At 37.8% G+C, this 27,334-nt stretch overlaps 3 protein-coding genes across 3 annotated transcripts; all 3 read right to left on the minus strand.

The window, feature by feature from the left end:
* Window positions 1–304: 304 nt before the first annotated feature.
* On the minus strand, window positions 305–21,367 carry LOC114358727 (uncharacterized). Its single transcript, XM_028312764.1, has 28 exons — window positions 21,212–21,367; window positions 18,585–18,727; window positions 18,243–18,407; window positions 17,843–18,035; window positions 15,577–17,736; window positions 15,239–15,379; window positions 14,802–14,942; window positions 14,467–14,612; window positions 14,062–14,132; window positions 13,800–13,891; window positions 12,294–12,554; window positions 11,450–11,635; window positions 10,909–11,033; window positions 10,222–10,383; window positions 9,620–9,709; window positions 9,239–9,437; window positions 8,754–8,879; window positions 8,363–8,491; window positions 7,589–7,792; window positions 7,107–7,427; window positions 5,821–5,914; window positions 5,390–5,491; window positions 4,724–4,863; window positions 3,848–4,088; window positions 1,947–2,114; window positions 1,317–1,404; window positions 873–978; window positions 305–436 (listed from the first exon to the last, which is right to left on the minus strand). Exons 1-28 carry the CDS (start codon window positions 21,365–21,367, stop codon window positions 305–307), a joined length of 6,282 nt encoding a protein of 2,093 aa, XP_028168565.1.
* Window positions 21,368–24,399: 3,032 nt separating this feature from the next.
* Window positions 24,400–25,128, minus strand: LOC114358777 (farnesol dehydrogenase-like). Its single transcript, XM_028312821.1, has one exon. The coding sequence runs from the start codon at window positions 25,126–25,128 to the stop codon at window positions 24,400–24,402; it is 729 nt and encodes a 242-aa protein (XP_028168622.1).
* Window positions 25,129–25,761: 633 nt separating this feature from the next.
* On the minus strand, window positions 25,762–26,529 carry LOC114358728 (farnesol dehydrogenase-like). The gene has a single exon (XM_028312765.1). It carries the CDS (start codon window positions 26,527–26,529, stop codon window positions 25,762–25,764), a length of 768 nt encoding a protein of 255 aa, XP_028168566.1.
* Between the last annotated feature and the right edge of the window lie 805 nt (window positions 26,530–27,334).

Consider the following 27,334-nt stretch of genomic DNA (forward strand, 5'->3'; position numbering starts at 1 on the left):
CTTCTATGTGAATAGTCACGCCATTCAAAAGAATCTGCTTATCTGTGCCTATAATCTATATATATAAAAATGAAACCCGTTTCGCGTTGTCACGGCATCACGTGTGAACGGCTGAACCGATTTCGATAATTCTTTTTTTTAAATGTTTGTGGAAGTCCAAGGATGGTTCTTACGGAAAAAAATATTAAGAAAATCTCTACGCTAAGGCGGTACGAAGTTCGCCGGGTCAGCTAGTTTGGGATAAAAAGATACGGAAAATTTTGGGATAAAAAAGCTACCCAAAATAAAACCAAAATTGAATAATTTAAACGTTTTTACTCTTCATAAGTTCCTTCTTTAGCTGCTTAGCTTTAGCGTACAGTTCGTGTCTTACTTCAGGGTACGCTTCTAACAGGTCTTGCCAGGTGTTGAGTCGCAGGAAGACCAGATCCACTACCTGGTGGGATATGACGTCATTGGATATAACATGCATAGCAGTTTGAACAGCAGGACTTGGCTGAGTTGCACGACCTTAACTTTGACACGTCAAGGTCTGTGAAACTCTACACAAAAACAACGGTTAAAGTTAAAGTTAAGTGCAATACAACCTTCGTTATTAGAAAGAAAGAGCAGCAGAGTACAGATTGCCAAAGTGTATTTTCATGTATTAATGTGTATTCTTTTGTGAACAATTAAAAAAAAGCCAGAAGAACTCTCAAAATCGATCAAATCTAATAAAGCATTTAAAAAATAATCTACATCAGTAGCCCAAAGATGCCCGACGCGATAAGCGGTTATCTCGCCGTTTTATCGATTTTGCTCATACATTTTGACGTCGATAAAAGTTATCACGGTGCGCATCTTAAGCTGTGAACTTTGTAAGAAAAACTTACAGTTCTCGTGTAGTAGCTGAACTGGTAGGGAACGTTCGGGAACATTCCGGGAATCAGTCCGAAGTATCCATTGGTGCTCAGCAGTGACATAAATTTCTTCTCTCCGCTGAAATTACAAGAATTTGAATTTTAGTTATAACAAAGGCGCTATCAAAGCAAAATTGAATCTATTACAAAGTAAGCTACCGTGAGCTCACTTTATTACGAAATCTATAAGTTTACGATCCTAATAAATTATAAATTGCGAAAGTTTGTATGTTTGTTACTTTCACACAAAAACTACTAAACGGATCTTGGTGAACTTTACAGTATTGTTGTATAATAATAATAATGGTATATCTATTTATAACGATCTGGGACAAGCTAAAATTCACGCGGGCGAAGCTGTGGGCAAAAGCTGGTCTTGAATAGGATACCAACAAAAATGAAAGATAGGTACGTTACTTTGAATCAGTGTACCACTTCTCTACTTCTCCTTCGTGTATAAAATACATACACGGAAAAATATCGCCCTCTTGAACCATACATTTACCTGAAAAAAAAAATATAATTTTTATTTTTTAAACTCTTAAATTAAATCCCAAGCCCATAGATTTTCACAATAATTAACTTTGACACCAAGCAATAAAAAAATGAAATAACATGCAGATCAGGGAAATAATTCATTCTCTGTTTTGGTAGATTCTATTTATTTCTTATCTACAACAATTACAATGTATCTTAGAGCAGACCATAACCCGCTAAGGAGGACCGGTGGACCTGTTCTACCAGGGCCGCGAGGAGAAAACCTCTATAAAAAACAACTGCAGTAGGATATTGGGGGTCCTCTATAAGCCAGAATGGATCGCTTGACAGCGAGCTGAAGCCTGAGACGGTCTGTCTAAGTTAGGACAATAACTAGGACGAAAACTATACATACTTCAATGATGGCTGACTCTATACATAACAGAAATAAAACATGACTTACTTGACTTATGGTCCTATGTCCCCTAGATGGGGCAGAGGGTGTCCACAACAGTCCACAACTGACTCTATACATAACAGAAATAAAACATAAACATTGTAAATACCAACCAGGGAATAAAACGACCCTCTGGAACCTGGCGACCAGTTGCCGTGAGAAGTAATGAGGCATGTTCTTGAAGAGAGAGGGCATCTTCAGGTGATGCATGTACAAGGCGCTGAGCAAGTCTTCGCGGAGGCACTGGGGCGCTTGATGAGCTAACTCGGGGAGCCAGTTACCTGTTAGATAAATTATACGTGTATCGCTTAACTCGGTCAGTGCCTGAGATATGGTAGCGGCAAGGAAGACGGGAGGGTTGTCGCGGAAGTATAAGGCTACGGCCGGATACTCACGACACCCCCACTCGGGCGATGACGGAACGCTGGGGAGGTTTTAGAGGGTATACCCCGTCTTTTTCAGGACGGAGCAGCACCCTTTTCAGGGCGCCGGGAGTCCCACACACCACCCTGTCCCCCGACAGTGGTGACGGTGCGCAAAGAATTTCCTCCGCGACAAAATAAAAAGGGAAACGGGAGGGTGTCTTTGTAACGTCAAATGTCAGCGAGACTTCAGATTTCCTTCAGATTTATGTGCTCTGTCACGTCATAATATGTCAATGTCACCCCTCCCGTGCCGCTCCCATACCTCAGGCACGGTAACAATATCATACAGTATTGTAACTTCATATAAACAGACGAAACGAGAACTTTCTTTCGAAATTCAAATCTCGGTATGCGCTCGGTATGCAAAAGTCGGGGGTGTCGCGAATGTGCCGAATGGACGTCGGTGGCCAAGCTGTGGGCCAAGTGTTAAAATGACAAAACTGATTGAATTTGAATGACCGTCATTTACGGTCAAATTGGTAAAAAAAACTAGTCAAATTGTTATTTTCAGTCAGTTTCATTTGAAATGAAAATGATGTTGTATTAAACCAGCTTATTTTTCCCACGACTTCAACGACGAATTAAAGTAACAGATCATTATGATTATTAAAGTTTCAAAATGATTTAAGTAGTTTTTACTAAATTAAATCTACTAAGTAATCACAAAACAACACACATTTTTAACCTATTCCATTCACAAAGTATTTTGTTTGTCTAACTAAATAAAAAATACAATTACAAAACTAGATATAAATTTTAAGTAGGCAGATGTAATCAAACTGGGTACTGTAGGTGGGCAGCCCTATCGCATGTTGTCAAACTGTGACATACCGCGCGACTGTTGACATTTATTTAAAAAATATGGCCGAGTTGGAATACTGTATAGATAATATTACCGTGCCTCAGGGACTGACTAACTGATATAAAATTTTACTGACTTACTTACTGACTGACTGTGTTAAGCGCTAGACCTATAGCCACATATTTTGAACCAGCTTTTACTGTTTGACGTCTAAAAACCGGGATAAAAATAAATATTTACCTGAAGAACAGAATTCAATCGAGTCTATTTTGCAAGTTTCTCTTAATTTAAAAAAAATCTATGACTAAAAAGAAGAGACTAAAGAACTAAAAACTAAACTACAGAACTTAAGGGGCCGTCCATAAATTACGTCATCGATTTTTTCAGATTTTAGACCCCCCCCCCCTACAATCATCCTATCGTCATTTCTTAATGACCCCCCCCCCTCTCCCAAAATTGACGTCATTACCAGTTTCACGAAATTAAAACATTTTTTTAATAGATAGAGTGATTCTTAAGGAAGGTTTATACAGTGTGAGTCACGTTAAAGTGTACATATGAAAATAGACGAAACTAGACCTATTTNGGCCCCTAAGTTCTTGAGAAGGTACACAGGATGATTACGTTGAAATCAAGATTATATCAATCAGACTATTTAAAACAAGTTTCAACAGTGTAGCTCTTATAGTTTTGAAAAAAGTTGCTGTGACATACGGACGGATAGACAGACTTGACGAAGGGTTCCGTTTTTCGCCATTTGGCTACGGAACCCTAAAACACTACTAACCTCTTTGCCTTTCCCACAGTTGTCTGGTATACTCTTGAATGTTCCTCAACAGGGTTGGAGACAGACCACTATGATGGAGGTAAGTGCTCAAATTGTTCACGCCATAGTCATACTGGTACAGTTCTCGAAACTTCGTGTAAACGGCGGTTATGGCCAGGCTTACGAGCCATAGATCCATAAGGAGAATAAAGGAGTTAATGAACACCTTGTAGTATGTCTCCTTTATTGTTAGAACCACCACCTATAAAATAAAGTAATATACAATGTTATGTTTCAGTAGTAGCATTTAAACGAACAGAATAAATACAAAGGCTGGGTTGCACCATCTTACTTTACTGTGCTTTAAATAAGACAAACGTGAAATATCTGTCAAACTCCGTACAAAATGCACCGGTTATCGTTGTGGTGCGTCCACATTAAGCGTACGGGCTCGCGTGCCACGCTGGTCGGTCATCCTGCTTACCCTGCTCTTGAGTGAGTAGAATGTCGAGTTTGCCGCGCGAGCCCGTTCGCCCAGTGTGGACGCACCATTATAGTTACGGTCAAAGTTAGGTGGTGCAACTCAGCCTTACACTTTTATGCAGACTCAAAAGCGGTTATGCCCAAAAATCAAATGAAAATATGAGAAACAAAGATATAATATATTTAATATATTTAAAAAAATAGATTTTCCACGTTAGACAAAGACACTTTCTTTAGACATTATCTCTGAAGTCGATTCACTGCAGCTTTTTGTACTATTACTTCTATTCTACTAATAATATTATCTACATTTTTTTTACTTGCTCTACAAATGCTCGTATGATCATTATCATTAAAATAACTCAAATGTTCCGAATCCCTAACTCTAGGACTAGGTACTGGTAGGTAACTAACCGTATCCAAAACCGTGTGAGTTTGCAGTAGAGTGACATACATGAAGGCCACCACATAGTCGTGCTGCCATCGGCGGGGCACGACAAACGATATCTTATACGCATTGTTCACTTTGAAGTACATCGACATCCGTGAACATCCTGTAGGTGAAGAACCAAGTGTTTGAACAAGAACTTTATTTCAGGTAGGTCCATAAAAATTAAGGCTGAGGTCCCGTATAAACGCAGTAGGCTGCGTGTCACGCCGTATATAGGCCGCATCACAATGCTTACTATAGAAATGTACTGTTGTGGTTGGACTCTTCTAGACGATGACATCGGCGTATGGTGTGGATGACGTCAGAAACCATTTACAGCGTTTAGGAGACCGTGACCTAAGGTGACAGAATTTTTAGGAGGCCAAACAGAACACAACATCGCTCGCCACCAATCTACAGCTTGTGACCACGATTACAGCAATACAGATGAAACGTCAAACTGTCATCATCATCATCGGTTCATTTAGTATCCACTGCATGAGGGTACCCTTTCCAATATACCGGTGGCAGGTGAAGGATTTGGCATAAGCCTCCAAAACTACATAAGATGCACTGCGTAATAAATGTCGCATTTGAGTCCCTTCACTCACAGTTTTAATTTGTTTGATAAAATCTTATAAAGTTATCACCGTCATGTCTTTGTTTCACTGATATCCATTCATCGCGGTCTATGCTCGCATTGTAAGAAGGGGGCAGCTCCAAAATCGGCACCGGGAATGGCTCACCAGGACCTGAAGTAAATAATTATAACACACAGTACCTAAATAATTGATAATTAGTGCCTTTGTAATGCGCATTTCAGCATGCGTGCGGGTTTCATTATTTCATACATGTTTTTCCTATTATTCGGAGTGCGGGCACACAATACGAAATCTTTGTCCTGCGTGTACGGTGCAACCTGCAACGTGATATGACGTGCCGAAATCCGCAACACAGAAAAAAGGGACTTAATTATTCTATACACCGACTCGTAACATTAAATAAAAGAAAACGAATAGCAAAATATGTACAATGAAACTCTCCACGATATCTTTCTACATTGTTTAAAAAATAAAGTCACCTCTACGACAAGCCACGTAAATCCAGCCGCAGACCATGGCGTGGATCAAGAGAATCACAATAATGAACTTCATTAGAATCGGAGTCACTTTACTCTGAAACAAATACGCATCACAGAGCCAAACAATACGAATTAGAAACTACATTATTCTTGTGCACAAAGTTATTTTGAAATTTGTTTATTTAAACATTAAATTGCACACAAAAGTCAAAAAACAGCGTATTGCCATATAGCATTTTTTTCCAGTTAACCTTTGGGCTAAATAGAAATATAGAGAAAGCGTATTATAGCATGGTGTTTTGCATTCATTGGGTCTTGACTTGATACAACAATCATAAACCAAGAGTTCTCTGACTTATCACCATTACCTTACCAATGATTCTGAAGTACCTTCTTAAACCTAATTAGTTCTCAATAAAACCAGATATTTTGAATTCGTGGCATAAACTGTCTGATTCGTCGTGTATTTCTCATTTGAGGAACTACACCAGTTACAGTGGCTACACCAGTTACAGTGTAACTGAAATTGTCAGTAAAATGTTTGCCAAAACCTTACCACAAACGGAAACACCCTTTTTCTCTAGTACAAGACTTCATGGAGCAAGTCGTAAATATAAAAAGGCCACAAAACAGCTGCTAAGCAAATTACTGTTCCCGTAACTGCTTTCGTTTATTTTAGTGGCACCTAAAGCTTGCCTAATAAAATAACGAGAGTTTTTGAATTTATTTTCGAAACTGAGAAAAATCTTTTATTTAAATGCATTATTTTGAGAGCTGCCAGACATAGCGTCTGCGGTCAGCGCATAAGAATTATAAATGAGAATTCGGACGTTTCTCTCGGTTTATTTTCGGCTTTTGTTTAGCATTCTGCATAATGAAATTGGTGTAGAATTATTGACTTCTATAAAAATGTGTGATCTGAAAGTTTAAGACGGCGTAAGACGAAACGTAGGTAATTTTTAATATTTCGGGGCAGGAACATTTGTGTTTTCGACTAATAGTTTTATACTCGCACACACAACACATTAAAATCAACATTCTACCTTCTTATTTATTATTATTTGTATCTCTCCTGTGGATAAACACGGCGCGGAGACCGGTCCTTTTGGAAGGCGTTCATGGGGATACAGATCCGAATCAGATCAGAACGATAATGTGGGATGTTGGAACCATCAGGCATTTCTTCAGATGCCCTCAAAACTCATACCATTATCACACAATAAGACCATTTCAATTTTGAAATTTCATAAGTCTTGAATCAATTATTATTATTATTAAAAGCTCACCTTAAAACTGGTGCAGAAATGGACATGAAACTCATACAGCAGCCGAAGTCTCAGCAGCCTGGCAAGTTGGTAGGCCCAGTTGCCGTTGGCCAGGGTTACCATGGGCACGATCAGAGATATGGCATCGACGTAGAACCCCCAGTAGAGTAGTAACCGATGTGCTAGACGCCTCTTGACGAGAGCATCGCCGACTACCACTAGCTCTACCTGTAATTCTCGGGAAATATTAATAACTATTTTAAAAAACGCTATCTGTTGAGCAAAAATTTTGCAGTTCATGTTGTAGAGACTCAGATTCCGCGGTCTGTAATCAACTGAGTACTTATCTAAAATTATACATTACTATACCATAAACGGATAAAATGCCAAATGAGATGGGATTTTAAATAGCGAATCACTACCAAGATAAATGAAGAACATTGATAACAAATGTACAGGAAAAACAGAGAGTAAATATTATTTTGATAACTAGTAAAACATACCGTAAAGAACTCTGAAATAATATGAGCGAGGTGCAATATATCAATCGCTGAGAGACTCCAGTAGATGTCCCGTCGTATATCCTCAGGCACAAAGCTGAGCAGGAAAACCAGAACAGCCGAGACAAAGGGAGCTATCATCCACGCAAGGAACAGCCATCTTGTGTACCAGTTCCTGCCGCGAGCTTCTACCGGCTCTTTCATGAACTGCAAGAAATTTGAAGTAAAGTGACACTTTACGGGACTCTTTCCCATTATTTGCCACCATAATTCTAGAAGAGACAGACTCTAGATACGAAGAAGGCTGGTTCCAGCCCTGGTCACTGGACTATTGTGGTGAGCCCACTCGTAACTCGTAACACAAGCATATTATTATTAACTAAGTATGTATTACAAGGGATCATCGGATTTTTTTTTGCTATAGTTAAATATGATATCAAATAGGACAAACTCCATAATGTACACAAATCAACACGCGTAACATCGGGAAGTATTTTCAAGACCATTCCATTATTACAATAAGATCGTTTAAATTTTGAGATTTCGCAAGTCTTGATTCACTTAACTACTCTTGAATTTTATTAATGAAACGAGTGTTATAATAATGAAACATTTAAAGGGATTAAAACAACATAAAATAAAATAATTTACGAGGAAACATCTTGCAAAACAAACCATGAAATGAAAACGAACCATCCATTTCGTTATATTGAAACATTTTAATTGCATCGTTACGTTCGTTCTTGGCACTTTATATTTTTATAGACGTTTACTTACTGGTAACTTTATCGTTTTGCGTCCTCGCAATATGTACTCTATGGTGTTGTGAGGATTCTCGTGAACTTGTTTTTTGACTGCCATAAAGTCGTATTTTGATTGCCGGTTTCGAGCTATGTTTATTCTTATCTAGAAGAATATCAGTTATTTATCCATCAGGAATTTGTACCAAGAACCCATATTTCTCCAAAATACTTTGCGGAAATAAATGTTATACAAAAGATTTGCAACTACTCTAGAGTCTGAACTGATGTATCCGATATTTTCGAATCTAAATAGTTAGTATTCAAAAATCAATTCCTCAGCATGTTGGCACCTAAAGGTTCTCCTACAAAATTTCCCTAACAGCCGTACTGAGGCCAATTTTTAGATTCATAGGCATAGCCGTTACCTGATCAGTGATAGTATCTTGGAACTGGCCGATAGTCATCTGCAAGACATCAGCATACCCGTTGGCAACCGCCGACACCCGAACCGGACGCGGTTCCGTACCGTCCAGCTGACCGAATATACAGCCCTGTTCAAATTGTAAAAACAAACAAAAATGATCTCAAATATTTTATATCCAAACTGCTACTATAACAACCCGTCATGAGAAAGCAAATAGAATATGCATTAAGACAAAGTGGATAAACAACAGTGGTAAAAAGAAGCAGCGCAAGAAATACATTCACGATTGACTGAGCCTATTTCAAAGATTAACTTTGTCATCTTTGTAAGGATGTATCATCAGAAATGGTCGCTGTTGACTGGTCGGTGGTGTTGAACTAGTAAGATGGTCTTATAACCTGTGAAATCAGTAAAATCAGCACTTATAAATAAACGAGTACTAAATACTTATTTGATACAATTTCTGTAAATTATTCTAATGCTTACTTTAGTCAGTTCAGCCAACGTCTTCCCATCCTTACTGATGGTGACCTTTCCTCTATGCACCACAAAGACGTAAGGCAGCAGATCCATCTCCCTCATAATCTCCTCGCCTGGTCGCAGGTACGTTTGCAGGCCAGCGCTGGACAGCTGCCTTTCCAGGGGTTCACCTCCACGGAGTAACGTGTCTAAGGCTTTGAAGGTTCTAGAAAGAATATATTTTTATAACGACGTACCTATTACAGCAGTGGTATTTACATGAAAGTTCGCTATATTAACTAAAGAACATCCAGCTTGAGGAGTTTGTTAAAATTCAACGTCTACCTATTGCCTATCGACAGATATTCTCGTAAGACAGGGAAAGATGAAACTAAAAAAAATACGTACTTTTTAAATAAATAGTAGCTCAAGTCTTGCCTGAACACTACATGACCGATGCGTTCATTCATCAGATGGTGTATATTTATACCTTTATTTCTGCAACAAAATTCAAGCAGTAAAATTACTACAAAGGTTGGTGTCCATCAGGGAACCAAATCAAGTCCCATTTTAGTATTAAGATATCAAGGTTCCATTAGCGCGGAGCACGGAGCTCTGAGACGAAGCGAAATTTATGAAGTAAAGGAATTCGGCGACCCAATTTACGTGAGACTTTAAATATTAGTCAAGGCACTCTAAAATACTAGAGGTAGAAACCATTTTCACGTTTATCCTCTGGTTCTGGAGCTAAGGGCTAAAAATTGCAATAGTAAAGGATTGCTAGCATCTTCTAAAAAAAAAATTATTTGACATTTAATTTTATAATATTGACAGACGTCCTGGCACTAGGCCTGAGATGATTATCTCAGTGTGCATAAGAGAGATACGAAATAGTGTCAAGGAGGACGAAATTGCATCTAATTAAGCCTAGGCGCAGACAGACATAGTGATCTATTTACATGTCATCATCCATCTGCCAATTTACTTTTAATAATCATAAAATAAATCACCTTATCCAGTAATATCCAAAATGAGCAACAGCATTATCAATAAGCTTCTGATCAACCCGTTCAGCACTCAAGAACTTCTGCAACTGACTGATACCGTGTTGGTAGAGTTTGTTCCCCCGCGCTGCCAGTATCAGAAGGGTTAACGAGTAGCACATGACGTACCTGCAACGGAGATATTTAGTATCGCACTAGTGTAGTAGAGGTGACGTTTGTCAGCCGGGCATTAGCTTGTGTAAGGCTTAGACATTATAGGCATGGCGCATTCGTAAGCTCTTGAGAGCGATGCAGGAGAGTGAATTTTCGTCAAAACTTCCAAAGTCAGTAAGACTTCAGATGTGCTCCAGACAAGTACCTACTGTTACAGCTTTGTTACGTTACATGACAACTTTCCCGCAACATTCGACTACCGCAGAAACACATTCAGCATGCAATATATCTGTGGTATGTTAATTGCGTATTACGTGGTATGTTACTACGTGGTACTGTTGTTACTTGCGGTTACTTGCGTAAAATTAATCAACATCATCATCATCCATCTATCCTTATAATAAGACCATATTCCATATCTGCAACAGTAATTTAGGCGGCTGTCCACATAACTTCTACCATACGAACAAAGATAAGTATCCGCCTGCAATCTACTTCAAAATATTTACGTCTATAAACGTTGGAAAGAGTGCGACTCACCAAAAGACAATGCCAAGGGTTACCAGTACGAGACCAACGCCGAGATTGCTCCGGTCTATATGGAACTTGCCGAGGTTCATCCTCATGAGAGCGCTCTGTGCCAGGTTCAGACTCTGAGCGAACAGCTGAAAATAATAATGAGATTAAAAATTAAATTCAATCAAAGTTTTAATGCAAAAACTTGTAGTAGCTTTGAATGGGGCAATGAAGTTGAAATAATATATTTTGCTATGTTTTAGAATTAACAAGAATTTGGGTAGGATTTAATATCGATATAATCGTCTCACAATATAATATACCTGTCTATAAGTCTATAATCGAGAACCGCTGTGACGCATTTCTCGTCACAATCACCAAGCATGACAAACAAGTTTTTAGAACGTGATAGTGGCCTTAAAATGACCATAAGTTTGAGTCAAAAGCTATTAAAAAAGCTCGATCAGCGCTACATTTGCTATTGCTCTTGTTTTACTTTGACCAACTTTCAAAATATTTTAGTATGCAATATTAAACTCTGCTACTAAAGACATACGATCCTCACCATGTGCAGCTGGTCCACTGTAGGATTTTCATCCAGCACCATGTAAGACGGCAGCCAGCATTCGTTGATGCGTTTCATAGACATAAGGTTGCCTTGGTCGTCAAATGTGAAGTCGATGCAATGGTTCATGAGGTAGTGGCTCCCACCTAGCATCACCAGAGCTATCATCAACTGCCACTTTATTATCTGGAAACAACTTTTAAAATTGATATTACGTCCTATAAAACATTGGTAACGTAAAACAAATACGATGCATGAAAGATACGTTTTTTAATCTAGAACTCAACTTGGCTACCAGTACTTACTGGCCCGTCCATTAACTGTCATCTCAATATGTTTTAGGTCAAAATATCTACGGTTTTCGATGTTTTTACATTTTCATATTGTTTATAATACAATATTATGGGAAACGGGCGTAAGTCATAGTAAATCAGGAACATAACATAATTTTGCACTATTATACCTAAATGAGAGTCAAGTCCAAAATTGGAAAGTTGCAAGAATTGTCTCTACTAGCTTAGTTCGTTCGTTCATTCGTTTCAGCCGAAAGACGTCCACTGCTGGACAAAGGCCTCCCCCAAGGATTTCCACAAAGACCGGTCCTGCGCCGCTCGCATCCAGGCACCTCCCGCAAACTTCACCAGATCGTCGGTCCACCTAGTGGGAGGCCTGCCCACTCTACGTCTTCCGGCTTCCGGTCTTCCGGGCTGGAAGACTAGCTTAGTATTCGTGCTAAAATTTGGTCTAGACTGGGCATGTTATATTATGCTTCCGCTTATCATCGTATTTCCAAACACCTATACCTAATGGTTATGTAACAAACAAAACATAAACAAATACAAACCAAAATATACACGGTATTCAAAGACGGCAGATCAGCTATATGGTTGAAGAACTCCATCAAAATATACAGATGTGCGAACTTGCAGAATGTATTCATGAACATGGCCTGGGTTTCGGTTATTTCATACGTGAGGATGATCTTAAAGAACTCTGACCAGGGAACTGCACCGACCACGTCCAGAAAAAAGCCCCTGGTCAAGTAATGTCGAATACACATGCGAGTGTCGTATATGAGAATCCCTTTTTCGTTGTAGTAAGATACCTAAAAGTAAAAAGTAATGCACTGAATATATGAGTATTTTTGGCTAACGAATAGGTACCGAGGAGATACACTCTCCTGGCCTGATTCCACCAGCCCCCTTCCATCACCGGGGAACCCGACGCAGGTTAGCGTACCAAATTCAAATCAACCAATTTGATGTCAAATTTCTGCCTTGTTATGCATTAAAAAAAAGTTGTGACATTGGCAATTTTTTGAACTTAATGACTACTAGCGAGCTCGTAACAGTGGGCGTTTTTTAATTCAAGTCTCGAGCTACCAGATGCGCGCTGTTGCTAGCTGAATAGGTTTCCAAAAATCGACAATGTCACAACACAACTCTCCTCTGTTTCTACAACTCCTCTTGGTCTCCCCTACATAGTGCAACAATTAACGAGAAATATATAAAAAATTACTTATTAAAAACTAAAATCTCTCTCTCCGCCGTCTTTCAATATAAATTGAATGTTTGATACAAAATAATATTATGCTACTTACTTACATATTATAATAGTTAACCATAGGTGAACTAACTCAGTCTAAAGTCTCCAGGCAGACTTCACATCAAAGGGATGGCTATAGCTAGACCTAGATAGTCTGCCTAGTGAAACGATAGCCTAAAGGACGTAGCACACTTATCAACCCGGAGAGGGATCGTAGCCGTATCAACTCGAGGCGGTCAGTAGTTTTTGTATGAAACTCCATAATGCAACGCACACTGATCCGCAACGTAACCAACGACTCGCCTTGCGATTGATAGCGCGCGTAAGGCGATGAGAGCTCGCGAAAACCGAAACGATGTTGATCCCTTTCCGAGTTGATAAGTCTGCTATGACCTTTAATCTTGAATATACTCCTGACTAGACAAAGTTATCGAGTTAAGTATTCAGACAGCGTTCTCCAAACTGAGTATAAGTATTTTAGCTTCGGGGATGATAGTAATACTTGATAAAATTAGCGTAAGCTGTCTTGAACATCGGTTTAGTAACTATTACTGAACTGAGCACACTATACTAATAGAATCTCAATTTGACACGTATTTTTGGAATTTGTAAGAGTATGTAGGTTAATTTGATTTTATTATTTATCTTAGCTCACAGATTCCATTTTAGATTTTCCTCGATACCAATATTTTACTGACATAATTAGGCATTGTAACAATCATAAATTAAAATGCCTTGATACTTTTATCAAGGAAAGGTAGAAAGACAATTGACTTGATTATGAATTTAGATCATTTATACTTACAAACATCTTCAATACAATATCAACAAAAGCAATGGCGTCGCAAAATGCACTTGTGATCATTAATTGTCTTCTATATGGCGCTCCACTGCCACCTGGAAGATGACGATAAACGGTGTTATAAATATCGACTCTGAACGTTATCAGCTCAAGAGTTGCACATCGTGCTATGGCTGAAATGATGATTATGATTTATGATGATCTGAACGTAATGTACCCATACAGCTACATGCCAGATGAAAGTAAAAGTATTAAAAAATATTACCTTGTAACGAAGTACTTGCAATTGACACTATGACTATAAAAGCTCGGAACATCATCCAGTAATACATCCAGCTAAAATTAAAACATTTTCTTATGTAAGAACTCATAAAGCGATAACACTTAGATATTATTAGTATATGTAGGTGTGTGTTGCCGGTGATGGTATACGGATCTGAGACGTGGTCCCTTACTATGGGCCTCATAAGAAGGCTCAAGGTCACCCAAAGAGCGATGGAGCGTGCTATGCTCGGAGTTTCCCTGCGCGATCGAATCAGAAATGAGGAGATCCGTAGGAGAACCAGAGTGACTGACATAACCCGCAGAATCGCTAAAATCAAGTGGCAGTGTCGTCACCCTGTATTTATTTAAACCCCACTACGTGACTCTACGCAACTTATCTACTTACTCAGAATCGGGATCCAGCCAGCTGTCAAAATCAAAAGCCGTCAAAGGCGTCCACTCATCACTTTCAACAACAGATTTTCGTCTATCCGTGTTTGGTAGCGACGACGCTCTAGCAAGAAATATTCTTTTGCGAAGTTTCTTTTGATACTGCCAATTAAAAAAGAGAGTTAGAAAGGAAATTTAAGAGTCCTAATATCAATGGTGAGAATAATATACAATGGTCATAATATTTTGTGAATCACTATCTGTCACATTCATAAGATCAAAAAATAATCATTTAGTGATGAGCATAATTGATTATGACGTATATTTTCCATATGTATAAAGACTTCTTACGTCTCTATGCTTTTTCACATACGCTTCGAACATTTCTTCAAATAAGGGCCCAAATTCTTTAATGCAATTCTGAAAGTAGCTCCACTCGTTCGGATATCGTTTGATAATATTGAAGAAATCTTGTATCAGAATGTATATCAACTGGAAAATCATGTCGAGTTTTATTGAAATAATATTAGAAGAAACTCATGTACAAAAATAAGGCCCAGAACAGACGGTGAAACGCTATTGCAACGAAACTGCAAATATTTGATGATTCTGATGAATGAAACTGAAACTGAAAGTTACAAACTGGTCGCGTCATGTGTGGTCTCTCAACGGACGCTATGGCAGAAACTTAGATGCAACTCAAAAGTAACTAGCGGGTGCAGTTTCGTTGTAGTTGCGTTTCACCGGCTGTTCTGGGCCTTACTGTTTCAAGTTTAAAAATTACTTACCTCGCATTCTGTACAAGAGGCGTAAGTCCTTAAAGAAGGTTTACGTAACAAAACTGCGCTCACAGAAACCATTTTACCAGGTTCGTAATATGATCTTAGCAGTTCGCCTTTTTCATTGTGATACTCGCATTTTATATGACCCTAAAATACAAAAATGTTTGTGGTGTATCATTCTTTGGAACCAAACTTGTTATAATGCTATAGGCAAATTAGCTCCAGAGAGGTAAGAAACATAAATTCTGACCTCTCCATGATCTTTTGAGAGGTATGTCTTCAAGACAGGAAGGAATAGAACTTGACTCTGAAATACGTGTTGCCGATAAGATACAATATCTTACTTGCACAATCCAAGTGACATTTCTACATTGCACCCCAAAAAGGAACAAAGTAGCGTTTTTGGGCATAATCAAATATTTTGCAGCATAAGCTAACTCCCTCACCAACAACGGGTCTGCTCCTGCAAACGCTTGGGAGTTGCTTATAATCCGTTCAGCCACCTCACCATGCACCTTCCAGTAGATGTCAAATGGTTCATTCTTCATTATATGAGGATGCATAACGTCAGCCCCATGGTAATATTTCCATTGACACACCAAATATCTATCCAGACGTTTCATAAGAGCATGATGAATTTTGTGGTGATTGTAATATGACTTCAAATTCGTCACAAACCATTGATAGTTCGTAACCTCTCTGAACTTCAGATACAAATAAGCAATGAACCTGGCTTTTGTTATCATGTATATTATAAATCCGATGTAATTTATCACGGCACCAAAGTAAATGTCAGTCAAAGATAACGGAGGAAATTCAAAAAATAATAGTTCATAAGCATACCCGATAGCTACTCCCAAAAACTGACTTTCAAGGTCGCATTTCACCGTTTGGTTTCCTTCATTGCAATACTTTTCACCAAAGAAATAAGATGTTGTCATTTCTGGCATGTATCTATCCGCGACGTATATAACGTACGCAATAATGTAGAAATAACAAAAATTCGTCAATATAACTTTGTAGCAAACGTTAAGAAGCAATTCTCTGTCTAAGCTCCACTCATTTACGTAGTCACTGGCGAACAATATGTATACTTTGAGAAGGCGATTGAATTGGAATATGTAATAGTATTCTGGCTTACCAGCCAAAATCGCCAAAACTTCAATCCACACAGTGGCAAAAATATCCATAACGAATCGGGCACTTTTGCATCGAGTGAACATAACAGCAGCGAAATTATCAGACAAGTTGTCTCTCTTGGTCGAAGTCAGAAGGGAAATGCCAATATCTGCAATATAAACAAAGTCAACCCAGCACTTTACAAACATAAACGATTTTAGAACTTTCTTCCGCGTGATATTTGGTGGGTACATGATCAGTGCAAGAAACACCGTGAACATAACAATGTTCTTCCAGACTCGAACAAAAGTGGAGTTAGGTGTTAATATCCAAGGGAAATTCGTGTTATTAAATAAACTCTTTTTGTGTAGCTGTATTTCGCTACATAAAACAAGTTGTCCGATGTATTTAGCACAATGGTATACGGCTTCTTCTGGGGGCAGTTCGCATCTACCTCCGGTTTTCTTCTTCCAACTGGCAACTGTATCTGATATTTCCCACCAGCGCCTCTTAATCCACGCTATACCCTCGTCTTCCGCTCTATCAAGTCCCCTCACGTGTTGTTTACAGGTATAAAGCGTGCGTGCATGTTTTATTCTATCTTTGACCGATTCTAAAATATTCTTTCGGTCTGCTGGGAATTTCTGCAAAGCTTTTAATAAATCATATCGAGATACCATGAAAACTTCGCAATACGTTACGCAACGCACAACTAAATTCCTTTTCAGAGGTGGTACCAAGAAACTGACATCTCCAAAAATTGTGCCGTCGCTCAAAGAAAGCAAAGGTGTCACACCATCGTCAGCTGATACCAGTTCTACAATACCAGATTTTAAATAGTACAGGTTGGTGTGGCAATGAGGTCCAGCAAAGAATTTTTCCCCAGGTAGCTTATAGTCCAGGCTAATACATTCACAAAGCCATCTTTTGAAGGGTGTGGACGTTTTTCTTAGTGTGGGGCTATGATAAAACACAGGCCAAACTAAATCTTGCCTGATATCAAGCCGCAAGTATCTAGGTAATTCGCCAATGATTTCAGGAATGCTGGTGATCCCTCTTCTTTTCCTCCACATTAGACTATAGAAACTGCTCACATTTTGATAAGCTACAGGTGAAGGGTTTCGCCTTTTGGTTTCTTCTGTAATTTTTTTCACGGTTGGTTGAAATGTGCATATTCTTCGCAAATTCAAAATGGATTCTGCGAACATCTTCGGCATTACCACAAAAATGTCTACAACGTAGCTGATGATCATAAAACTGCTTACTAAGCAGAATTCCAAAATAGTAGAAGGTTTAGTTTCGTCAAATAAGCAATTAACAACAAATCCCATAACAAATGATGTTCCATACACATACGTTGTAAATCCTTCGTCGGTTTCGTTCATCTGTGAAAAAGTATCAGCTAATTTTAACCTACATCAAAGCTTGTCTGGTAGTTTTGCAGATAATATATCGTACAAAACGACATTTACTGTAATGCTCAATTCTTACCTTGTGAACCACATATTTTCTCCAGTCGTAAATTTTGTTTCTACAATTGGCACAAAGACCGTGCACCGTTAGTAACACAAGAAAACACCCCACGCAGTTGACGCATATCATTATAAATACTGTGAATCCAATCGTCAACTTTATTATCGAATGGGTTGAAACCACGGAGAAATGTTCCACTACTCGGTATATGCTGTAAAATTAAACAACTTGCAATAGTGCCGAAATATCGGAAACTCAAAATTAAGGTACATGGTGACAATCCCGCGAGTAATAATAATTTTGTAAAATTAAAGATATGAATTTTGCAAGAATCAAATTATTTAGTCTCAATTCGTTTTAAATAACGACTTGTCAGGTGTGAAATAAAATCATAAAGCGCTCTCTTAAAAAAACTTACACAATAAATTCAGAGAAGGCCAATATGTTTGGCCACAGCTGAACTGGTGGGCAAAGGTCGTAAGTTGACAGAGTATAAAACGGTACCAAAGCGATCACATCGAGTAACAACAGAAAAGCAGATTTAGGTAGGTGCTCCCTTCTCATAGCCTTGTCCGTTACTTGCCTGGAAACATTGAAAACCTGATATTATTTTGGCAATAAATACAAACTAAACATAGACTATTTATTATATCTTTATCCATCATTTAAGGGAATAGCAAAAGATATTCCAGTACTTTTAACAGTAGGTACTTATCCATTTTTTAATTCTGATATATTATTTAAAAAATCTAATAAATACCTGTGCACAATATGAAAGAATGTATCAGCAAAGTATATTATATCGCAGAAGTACCAGTAAAAGTACTTAACAAAAGTCAGGTAAATGTATTGATCCATTATTGGGGAACAGTGAGTAATGGAGTAGACCGACCGAACTGGACCCTGAAATAAATAATGTTCCATGTATAGTCTTACTGCTTGTTTGTCAAATGCGCAAGAGTTCAAAACATATTATGCATGCGCTACTAATACAGCATATCTAAGAAAAGGGACGTTAAGGCTTTGGTCAAGTAAAGAGTTAAAGATAATGATTGCTCAGTGATAATTAATTGAGTTTTTTTTTGTTTAGAGTTAAGTTTGCTTTAGTTTCCGAATTGACATTTTTCTAGCAATAAACTCACTCCTCAGCACAAAAATTTACTCCTCATAGTACTAAAATGATGATGCGGTGCACTGAAATATGGTTTTCCATCTCGTACTTATCGGTTTTTCCGATCAATGAATGATTCGTTCGTTTCAGCCGAAAGATGTCCACTGCTGGACAAAGGCCTCCCCCAAGGATTTCCAAAAAGACCGGTCCTGCGCCGCTTGCATCCAGGTACCTCCCGCGACCTTCACCAGATCGTCGGTCCACCTAGTGGGAGACCTGCCCACGCTACGTACCCGGTGATTGACGAATTGTTAATGAATAATGAATGATTAATTGATCTATAAGTTATCTATGATACAATAGTTAGACTATATTCTGGTTTAGGCCTAGGCGCAGACCACCGACTTTTAGTTGGTCGATAGTTGGGCCCGATTCTAATTTGTATGAAAAATCGGCCGATACCAAATCGGTGTAATTTGCGCACTTTCATACATGCCCATACTGATCAACTGCCCGACTAAACTATCGGCCAACTCAAAATCGGTGGTCTGCGCCTAGGCTGTACATATTATATTATTCTAGGTCAAGCAAGTTCATAATGTTTAATCATAGTTCATAGTCATCATCAAAGATTAGTTCTATACCCATTTCCCTATTGAAGGTCACTTGGCCTGAAGCGTTATACAGATTACACGTGGAGCATGTTGGAGCAGATGGTATATCATATTAAAACATAACACAATTATATTAATTTACTCGCCTAACAACCTATCCATCCCACTCACAGGGAGTGTTAATTCACTAACTAAATTTAAACAAATTAGTGATCCAAAACTACAAAATACAACGTCGAGCTAACTGCGCACCTGGCAACCGTGACGTCACATCGACGCTCTAGTACGGTACGGATGGTACGGACTAGGGCATGCAAAAACCGAGCGGTTTTAAAAAACCGGTTTTTTCGGTTTTTATTTTCTAAAACCGAACTAAACCGGTTTTTTCGGGTTTTTCGGGTCGACTGTTTGTAACTAAATAAAAATGCTGCAAATTATAATAAAAATCATTTTATTTCTTTTATATTCTAGTTTGACAAGATGAAGTTACATGTTCTGAACATAATATTGTGAGATCAATTGAATAGTTTAATTAAAAATCAAATATTAAGAGATCAACAATAGGATACTTCGCTCATTAGAAAAGCAAAACCTTTGGTCAGGACTTCTTGGCGGGAATCTGAAGCGTCATGTTAGCGGTTTTGTTTTATTTCCTGAAATTCGTGTGTGGGCGACTATTAATGTATAATAATGGTGGATTATTAACCATTGAGTGTTCGTGAACGTCCATGGGTGTGGGCAAGTGAAGCAAAACAGTGCATCGTGATTCTTCTGGTTCTCTCAAGTTGTCCATAGGAGGTCTCAGTAAAGCACCACAACTTTACTGAGACTCAAAGGGTGGGAAAGGGTATCATCTATCATCCTTCAAAGTCAAAGTCAAAAAGTCAAAGTCAAAATTTCTTTATTTGTTTAGACTAATAAATAGTTCTTACAAATCGTCATTTTGCTCTTAAGGAGCCTCTACAATACGGACGGAGTGAATGCGGGGAGGTGAGCGGGTAAGGGAGTGGAAGAGTCGCATTCCAGCGAAGTGCGCAGTTTGCTCGACCGAGCCGTATCCTTGTGCAAGACAAGGCAGGTATTTGACCGCAATCGCACCTGGTGTTAAGTGAGATGCAGTCTAGGATGGTACATAATCTGCCCTGTACTACCCGTTCGCGCTAAGTTTGCCGGTCCGTGAAATGCGCGTCCTCTCCCCCAACCGCGATTAAACGCAATATTAATGTGTCTTATTTTACGCAAATACACAATTTTTATCAATAATAATAAATAAAAATATTTTAAATACAGTTTGATAAAGTTAAAGACACTTTCCTTGAGTGACGTCATATCACCAGCGGCAAACTTAAAGCGAACGGATAGTAAGTGCCTATTCACTCTCGCCTTAAAAAGGCCCGGATTATTGTGTTCAGGAAAGACAGCAGCAGGCAGCGAATACCAGTCCCTAGCTGTTCACATTATAAAAGAGTTATCGAAACATTTAGTGCGAGCTGTGGGTCTAGACAAAGTGCAAATTATAATCGCATACCAGTCGAAAAGTGGTCGAAAAGCCCCTTTTTTGAATGGAGTTTTGACGGATTCGATTTTCGATTCGATCAAAAAGTGCGTTTTGTCTAGGGGGGCTGGTGGAATGTCGACAATGTAGTGTACAATATTTCGTACCAAAATACTCTTGGCTATCACGCTGACCAGCACAAACATCTTGAAGACTGGGTTGAAAGGCAGGAAGATCACGTCACTCCAACAAATCTGCGACTCCTCATCATCTTCATCATCATCGTCATCGTGTTCTGTATTACTATGCGTATGCGTGGCCATGATTATACGTTAAATACAATCTAAAATATTATTTAAATACGCTAGAACAAATTAATTATTTACTCTCACAATTTCTTTTCCAATAAAAATTGTCATTATGAATGACAAGTAAACACATACAACGGCTTTCTATTCTGCCAGAATGCCTGAGCAGAATGCAAGAAGTTCTAACATATTTTTACTCAACTACAGAAATATTTTCTAAGCTTCCTGGATGAATAAATAAATAAGCCCCTAGATTTATATTGTATGCAATATGATGTAACTTTCTACAATCCAGTACAAGTAAATGATGGACATACTTCTTACCAATTATATTTGAATTCGATTCAAGATCGCTTCCCTACATTCACAGCTGGTTACCATCAATATAGTACTTTGCCTATACATACAAGAAGATACGTACCCATTTCCAAAAATGAATAAAAAAAATCCATAACGATCCATAAACATTGTCTAACTAAAATTTTATAGCTATAATGCCCTTTTTAAGAATTTTGTATAAAGTAGGTATCTTTTTACTACAATCTCTATAAATAACATCAGATGCCAAAAAGTAATAATAAAACGAAACACAAATTATTTAAACCTTTATTTTAAAGTGAGGAAATTGCAAATGACCATATTCATTTTATAGGGGAAAAGCCAGAAAAAAGTTAATTAAGTTCCTTTCGGCTCGGAAAGCAGTTTTCGCCTTTTGTTCCTCAAACCAATTTAGCTTTGAGAAAAATGAAACCTATTTCTTGAGAGGCGTTTCGTTTAAATATTTTGAACCAGTAAATCTGCATTTTGAAAATCTTGATAACTATTTATAAAGAAAAGATGCATTTGAGCACATCATTTTAGATACACGATGATAGGATTTACGTAGTGTGAGCAGGCAGTCGGTCCACCTAGTGGGAGACTAGGTGGACCGACGATCTGGTGAAGGTGGTGGAAGAAGGCGGGAGGTGCCTGGATGGACGAATGAGAATTTACGTCGTCGTCGTCGTCGTCGTCGTTTCAGCCGAAAGACGTCCACTGCTGGACAAAGGCCTCCCCCAAGGATTTCCACAAAGACCGGTCCTGCGCCGCTTGCATCNTTTATGTTCCTGGTCAGGCTATACCATCAATATACTTTGCCTATACATACTTACTCGTACAAGAAGATATTTCCAAAATAATAAATAGAAATACATAACGAGTGAAACATTGTCTAATCACAGAATAATAATAAGTACTAACTAAAATTTTATACGCTATACTGCTCTTTTTAAGAATTTTTTATTAAGTAGGTATCTTTTTACTATAATCTCTATAAATAAAATCAGATGCTAGAAGGTAATAATATGAAACAAAAAACAAATTATTTAAACCTTTATTTTAAAGTGAGGAAATTGCAAATGACCATATTCATTTTATAGGGGAAAAGCCAGAAAAAAGTTAATTAAGTTCCTTTCGGCGCGGAAAGCAGTTTTCGCCTTTTGTTCCTCAAACCAATTAAGCTTTGAGAAAAATGAAACCTATTTCTTGAGAGACGTTTCGTTTAAATATTTTGAATTAGTAAATCTGCATTTTGAAAATCTTGATAACTATTTATAAGAAAAGATGCATTTGAGCACATCATTTTAGATACACGATGATAGGATTTACGTAGTGTGAGCAGGCCTCCCACTAGGTGGACCGACGATCTGGTGAAGGTGGTGGAAGAAGGCGGGAGGTGCCTGGATGCGGGCGGCGCAGGACCGGCCTTTGTGGAAAACCTTGGGGGAGGCCTTTGTCCAGCAGTGGACGTCTTTCGGCTGAAACGAATGAGAATTTACGTACTATAACTTATTTAAGTATTCATTACTAAGATCTTGATCAAAAACATAACTCTCTTTCTTGAACAGTCGGGTAAAAAGCATGATTAAACTGTTGGTTGAGCTTGGAAGCAATAAATGAATATTTCAATTACTTAGTATAAATATTATTATGGAATTGTATTTCCTAATACAAACAGTGTGCAAAACATTAATCAATCATCATTATTATTTCATGACCGCATTTATAATTTAGGTAGAAAATTATTACAATAAACACGCTAAATTAGATGAAACACGTCGCGTTGCTTGGACAGCGATTTGGGACATATTTTTTATTTGTAAATATTTGTAAATATTTAGTCTATGTAGGTTCATTATTTGTATTATTCTTAATTAATCAGCAACATCCAATAAAGGGTTTTAAAAATAATGATGAAACACATTTTCATTATAATCAAAATCTAATGCTCCTTTTAACTGACTGCGCCAGATTATTCAAATTCTCATTCAAAAACTTGAGTTTCACTAGAGTATAATTATGTACTAATTTACATTGCAAGATGACGATATTAGATAACTAAGCAAACTTGAATTTCCTAGTATTTTCTTAATATTATTTAAGTAGGTGTTTGAATATGCTGTTCATCGAAGACTTGAGCTTGGTTGAACTAACACTATTCACTCCATCATGCCCTCGCATCTGAACTAACTTTACACGATCCACCGAAACTATCCGAAAACAGGAATGCATTCTTAACAAGGGTTCTGTACCCTGAGCACGAAAAGCTGTCATAATCAATAGCAATCGCATTCCTTATACAACCTTAGCTGTTTTGTTTTTCATGACAAAAGAACCCTGCTATAATTCTAATTTTATTCGTGCTCCGGGCACTAGCTAAAGCGTGATTTGCTAAACGCGCGTCAGACAGAGCTCTCGTAATGAGCACTAATGCTTCCCTCATTTAATTAAGATAATGTGCCCTTTTGAGGCAAGAGTAAAAGGGATGCGGGCGAATGCGTTTTTCAAATTCTCTTGCTCATTCTGTGTGCAGGCTTTTGGGATATGTTTGTAACTTTCCGCTTTTCAAAAAGAACTAGTGCTTAAAAGAACTTGTATTTCGAAACCACAAAGTTCGTGAACTCTACCTTTATTTTTTACCTCAAGACACAGTGAAACATTTTCTAAAACTAAACAGCTTCGCTACTTAGATTATCAAAAGCAAAAACAAAATTTACAATCACAATTATTTACTTTAACGTGGAATCTAAAAGCACTTCGTGGACTTGCAAATGTTCAGGAGTATTCAAAATCAGCTTCACTAATTTTGCAACGTCTCGAATCTTCAATTTCGGCTCATCCGGAGAATGTTCGGCTTCACTTTCAATACTGCCACATGCAATATTGGTTACTTTAATATTTGCCTCCAAATATCTGAATTCATGTCTCAGTATTTCGTTTACAGAAGTGATAGCCGCCTTCGATGCTATGAAGACGTTTTTCTTAGAATCCTCTGGAATTTGATAAGCACACAAATCATTGATGTTTATAATATGACCTCTGGTTTTTCTCTCAATCATAGAACCGGCTGCCAGTCTTGTGCATGCTATCAGAGCGTTAATGTTGATATCAACCACTTTTTTGAAGTCTCCCAAGTCTCCTGTACTTACTAAACAATCTATATTACAATATGCGTTGTTCACTAACACGTCCACTCCATCATAAGCTTCAATTATAGTATCGAAAGTTTCTCTCAGTTGTTTTAAATTAGTTATATCGCATTCACACAAGACAACTTTACCGTCTATAGGTGTGTTTGATAAGTCAGTTAGCTTCTTCTTTGTCTTATTTACGATGTCGTCACTTTTACCGAATCCAATGGCTATCATCCCGGACTTCGCCAATCGCTCTAAAACGTTAATACCAACTTCGTCACTACAATCAGTAACCACGACTACTTTGTTAGCCCAACACTTCATACTGCTGTGTACTCGTATACCTACGTAGCTCTTGCTTGCTAGGATGAACGTAACGTACTAGAACTGTTCGTAGCTCTATCGCTAATATACTTAGAACTATGGTACGTCATCGTTATTTAAGATCAATATCAAGAGGAGATCAAGATTCTGTAGGTAATTGGTTTCAAAAAGTGTTTGTGATCTTGGATTAATGATCATTTATTTTAAATTTTATTATAGGGTTGTATTTAATTGCATACAAAAAAAGATTGAAAAATAAATATTTTAATTAGTAGATACAAGAAAATATAAACAATATTATTATAATTGATATTACCTATGTGAATACTTTGTAACCTAAAAACAATCATCGATATCGTAAAACGTAGCAGTTACCGTGGTCGTTTTACGATCCCGTAGAGTTTTGATCTCAAGATTTATAGATACCAATGGATAAAACGTTTTATTGCTTCCAATCAAATAAAACATCTTGCAATTCAGTTTCAGGATTACAAGCTTCGGGATAATAAAAATATGTTCAGCTTTACGGAAAAATACAATGTTTTGTTGTTCTCCTTCAATATCCTACTGTACTTATTGTGTGATTTATTATCGACGTGTAAGTTTCCGAACGTGTGCAACTTGTTTAATAAATTAATAGATTTCATGCAATGCATGAAAAATTACTTCATTGACCTGAATACTACGCGGTGCAGACAATATCATTAAAACCACGTTAGAGACATCTTTGGTCGTTAAATGCGGGTTCTTATTAAAGAACTCTTCATTAAGGAATTCAATCCCCGCCGTCTTAAATATTCCAGTCCGGACAATGCCCGGAGAAACGCTGGTAACCTTGATCTTACGGTTCAGGTGTTTGAATTCATTTTTGAGTAGCGTGTTCAGAACGGTCATAGTCCTCTTTGAAGCGATGTACATATTGATCTTCGGTTCTGCAAACGGGGGCATGTAGTGTCCACATATACTATTGATATTGATTATCTGACCAGCTGTGTCTTTCTTAGTCATCGATTCGATCGCGAACTTTGTGCAAGCAATCAACCCGTAAATATTAACATCAGTCACTTTCTGCAGATCTTCTATGTTCCCAGTGCTTATCAAGCCTTCTTTTCCGATCGCAGCATTGTTTACCAACACATCAACTCCACCATAAGCAGCTACTATTCCTTCAAATGCGATCTTCAAATCTTCGTCATTCGATATGTCACATTGGCAAGGAATTAATTGCCCTTCAACTTTGCCCCAACTTTCTAGTTTGTCAAACATTTGGTTTACTCTCTCATTGGACGGCTCGAATCCAATAACAATCATTCCAATTCTGACTAAATCCTCAGTTATTTGCGCGCCAATACCATGACAAGCTCCAGTGACTACGGCCACTTTATTTTTCCAAAAATCCATTTTGTAGGCAGCTCAGTTGCAATAATTTATGATGGGAATGCAATAACTACCGGCTCTTATATAACTGGTTGAGCGGATTTATCATGACAATATTATTGTCTGCAAAACGGTTTTGATGGAATATAAATTGAGGATTCGCGTGCATTCAAATCGACGATCTGTATTGATGTTTAACCACAGTAATTGACCATTAATACCGATAATGTCTTTACTTATTTCCTGTTTACGAAACTATTCAAAACCATATTGCTACATGAGCAAATTAGTCATTTGATATTAAAGTAGATTAAAAACAAAATGATGTCGACAGATGAGGTAACTATTAATAAAGCAGTAGATAATATTGAAAGGTTCTCGTACACGCTTCGATTCCGTCGTATCTATGTTTAGGCGTAGGTAATATCTCATCGAGTGTAATGGAACGAGCATGAATCTATTTGCCCATTCGATAGAAGAGCGGGAAATAGCCCACTCTCTCCCAGGTTATTGGATCTAATCTATCGATTCCGACATCATTTTGTTTCGACATTGTACTTTGTTATTACTCGTAAATAACAAGCAGTTTATTGAAGTGCAAAGCAAATTCATTGCTTTGTAAGTACCTAACTAGTATTTAGATAGTTGTAAGTAAGATTGAACATATAATACCTACTTATTTTGTTTAATAACCTTTTGCTCTAAGTGTTGTTTAAAAATGCTTATTAATTTGAAAAAAAAAATGGTACAAAAGACTTAGAAAACCCCTATTTTATTACATACTAGCTGACCCGGCGAACTTTGTTCCGCCTTAATGGCAATAAATAAG

Source organism: Ostrinia furnacalis, unplaced genomic scaffold (assembly GCF_004193835.3).
Source record: "Ostrinia furnacalis isolate ACB-3 unplaced genomic scaffold, ASM419383v2 OfSCF4105, whole genome shotgun sequence".
Lineage (NCBI taxonomy): Eukaryota > Metazoa > Arthropoda > Insecta > Lepidoptera > Crambidae > Ostrinia > Ostrinia furnacalis.

Excerpts from the sequence above, each read along its gene's own strand:
- LOC114358727 (XM_028312764.1), bottom strand. The coding sequence starts at position 21,367 with ATGGCCACGCATACGCATAGTAATACAGAACACGATGACGATGATGAT. Across the intron at positions 10,384-10,908 it reads ACCCTTGGCATTGTCTTTTG|GTACGTCATGTGCTACTCGT; the intron begins GTGAGTCGCACT and ends TCTCCGTTGCAG. Across the intron at positions 8,880-9,238 it reads CGTTGGCTGAACTGACTAAA|GGCTGTATATTCGGTCAGCT; the intron begins GTAAGCATTAGA and ends CAATTTGAACAG.
- LOC114358777 (XM_028312821.1), bottom strand. The coding sequence starts at position 25,128 with ATGAAGTGTTGGGCTAACAAAGTAGTCGTGGTTACTGATTGTAGTGAC.
- LOC114358728 (XM_028312765.1), bottom strand. The coding sequence starts at position 26,529 with ATGGATTTTTGGAAAAATAAAGTGGCCGTAGTCACTGGAGCTTGTCAT.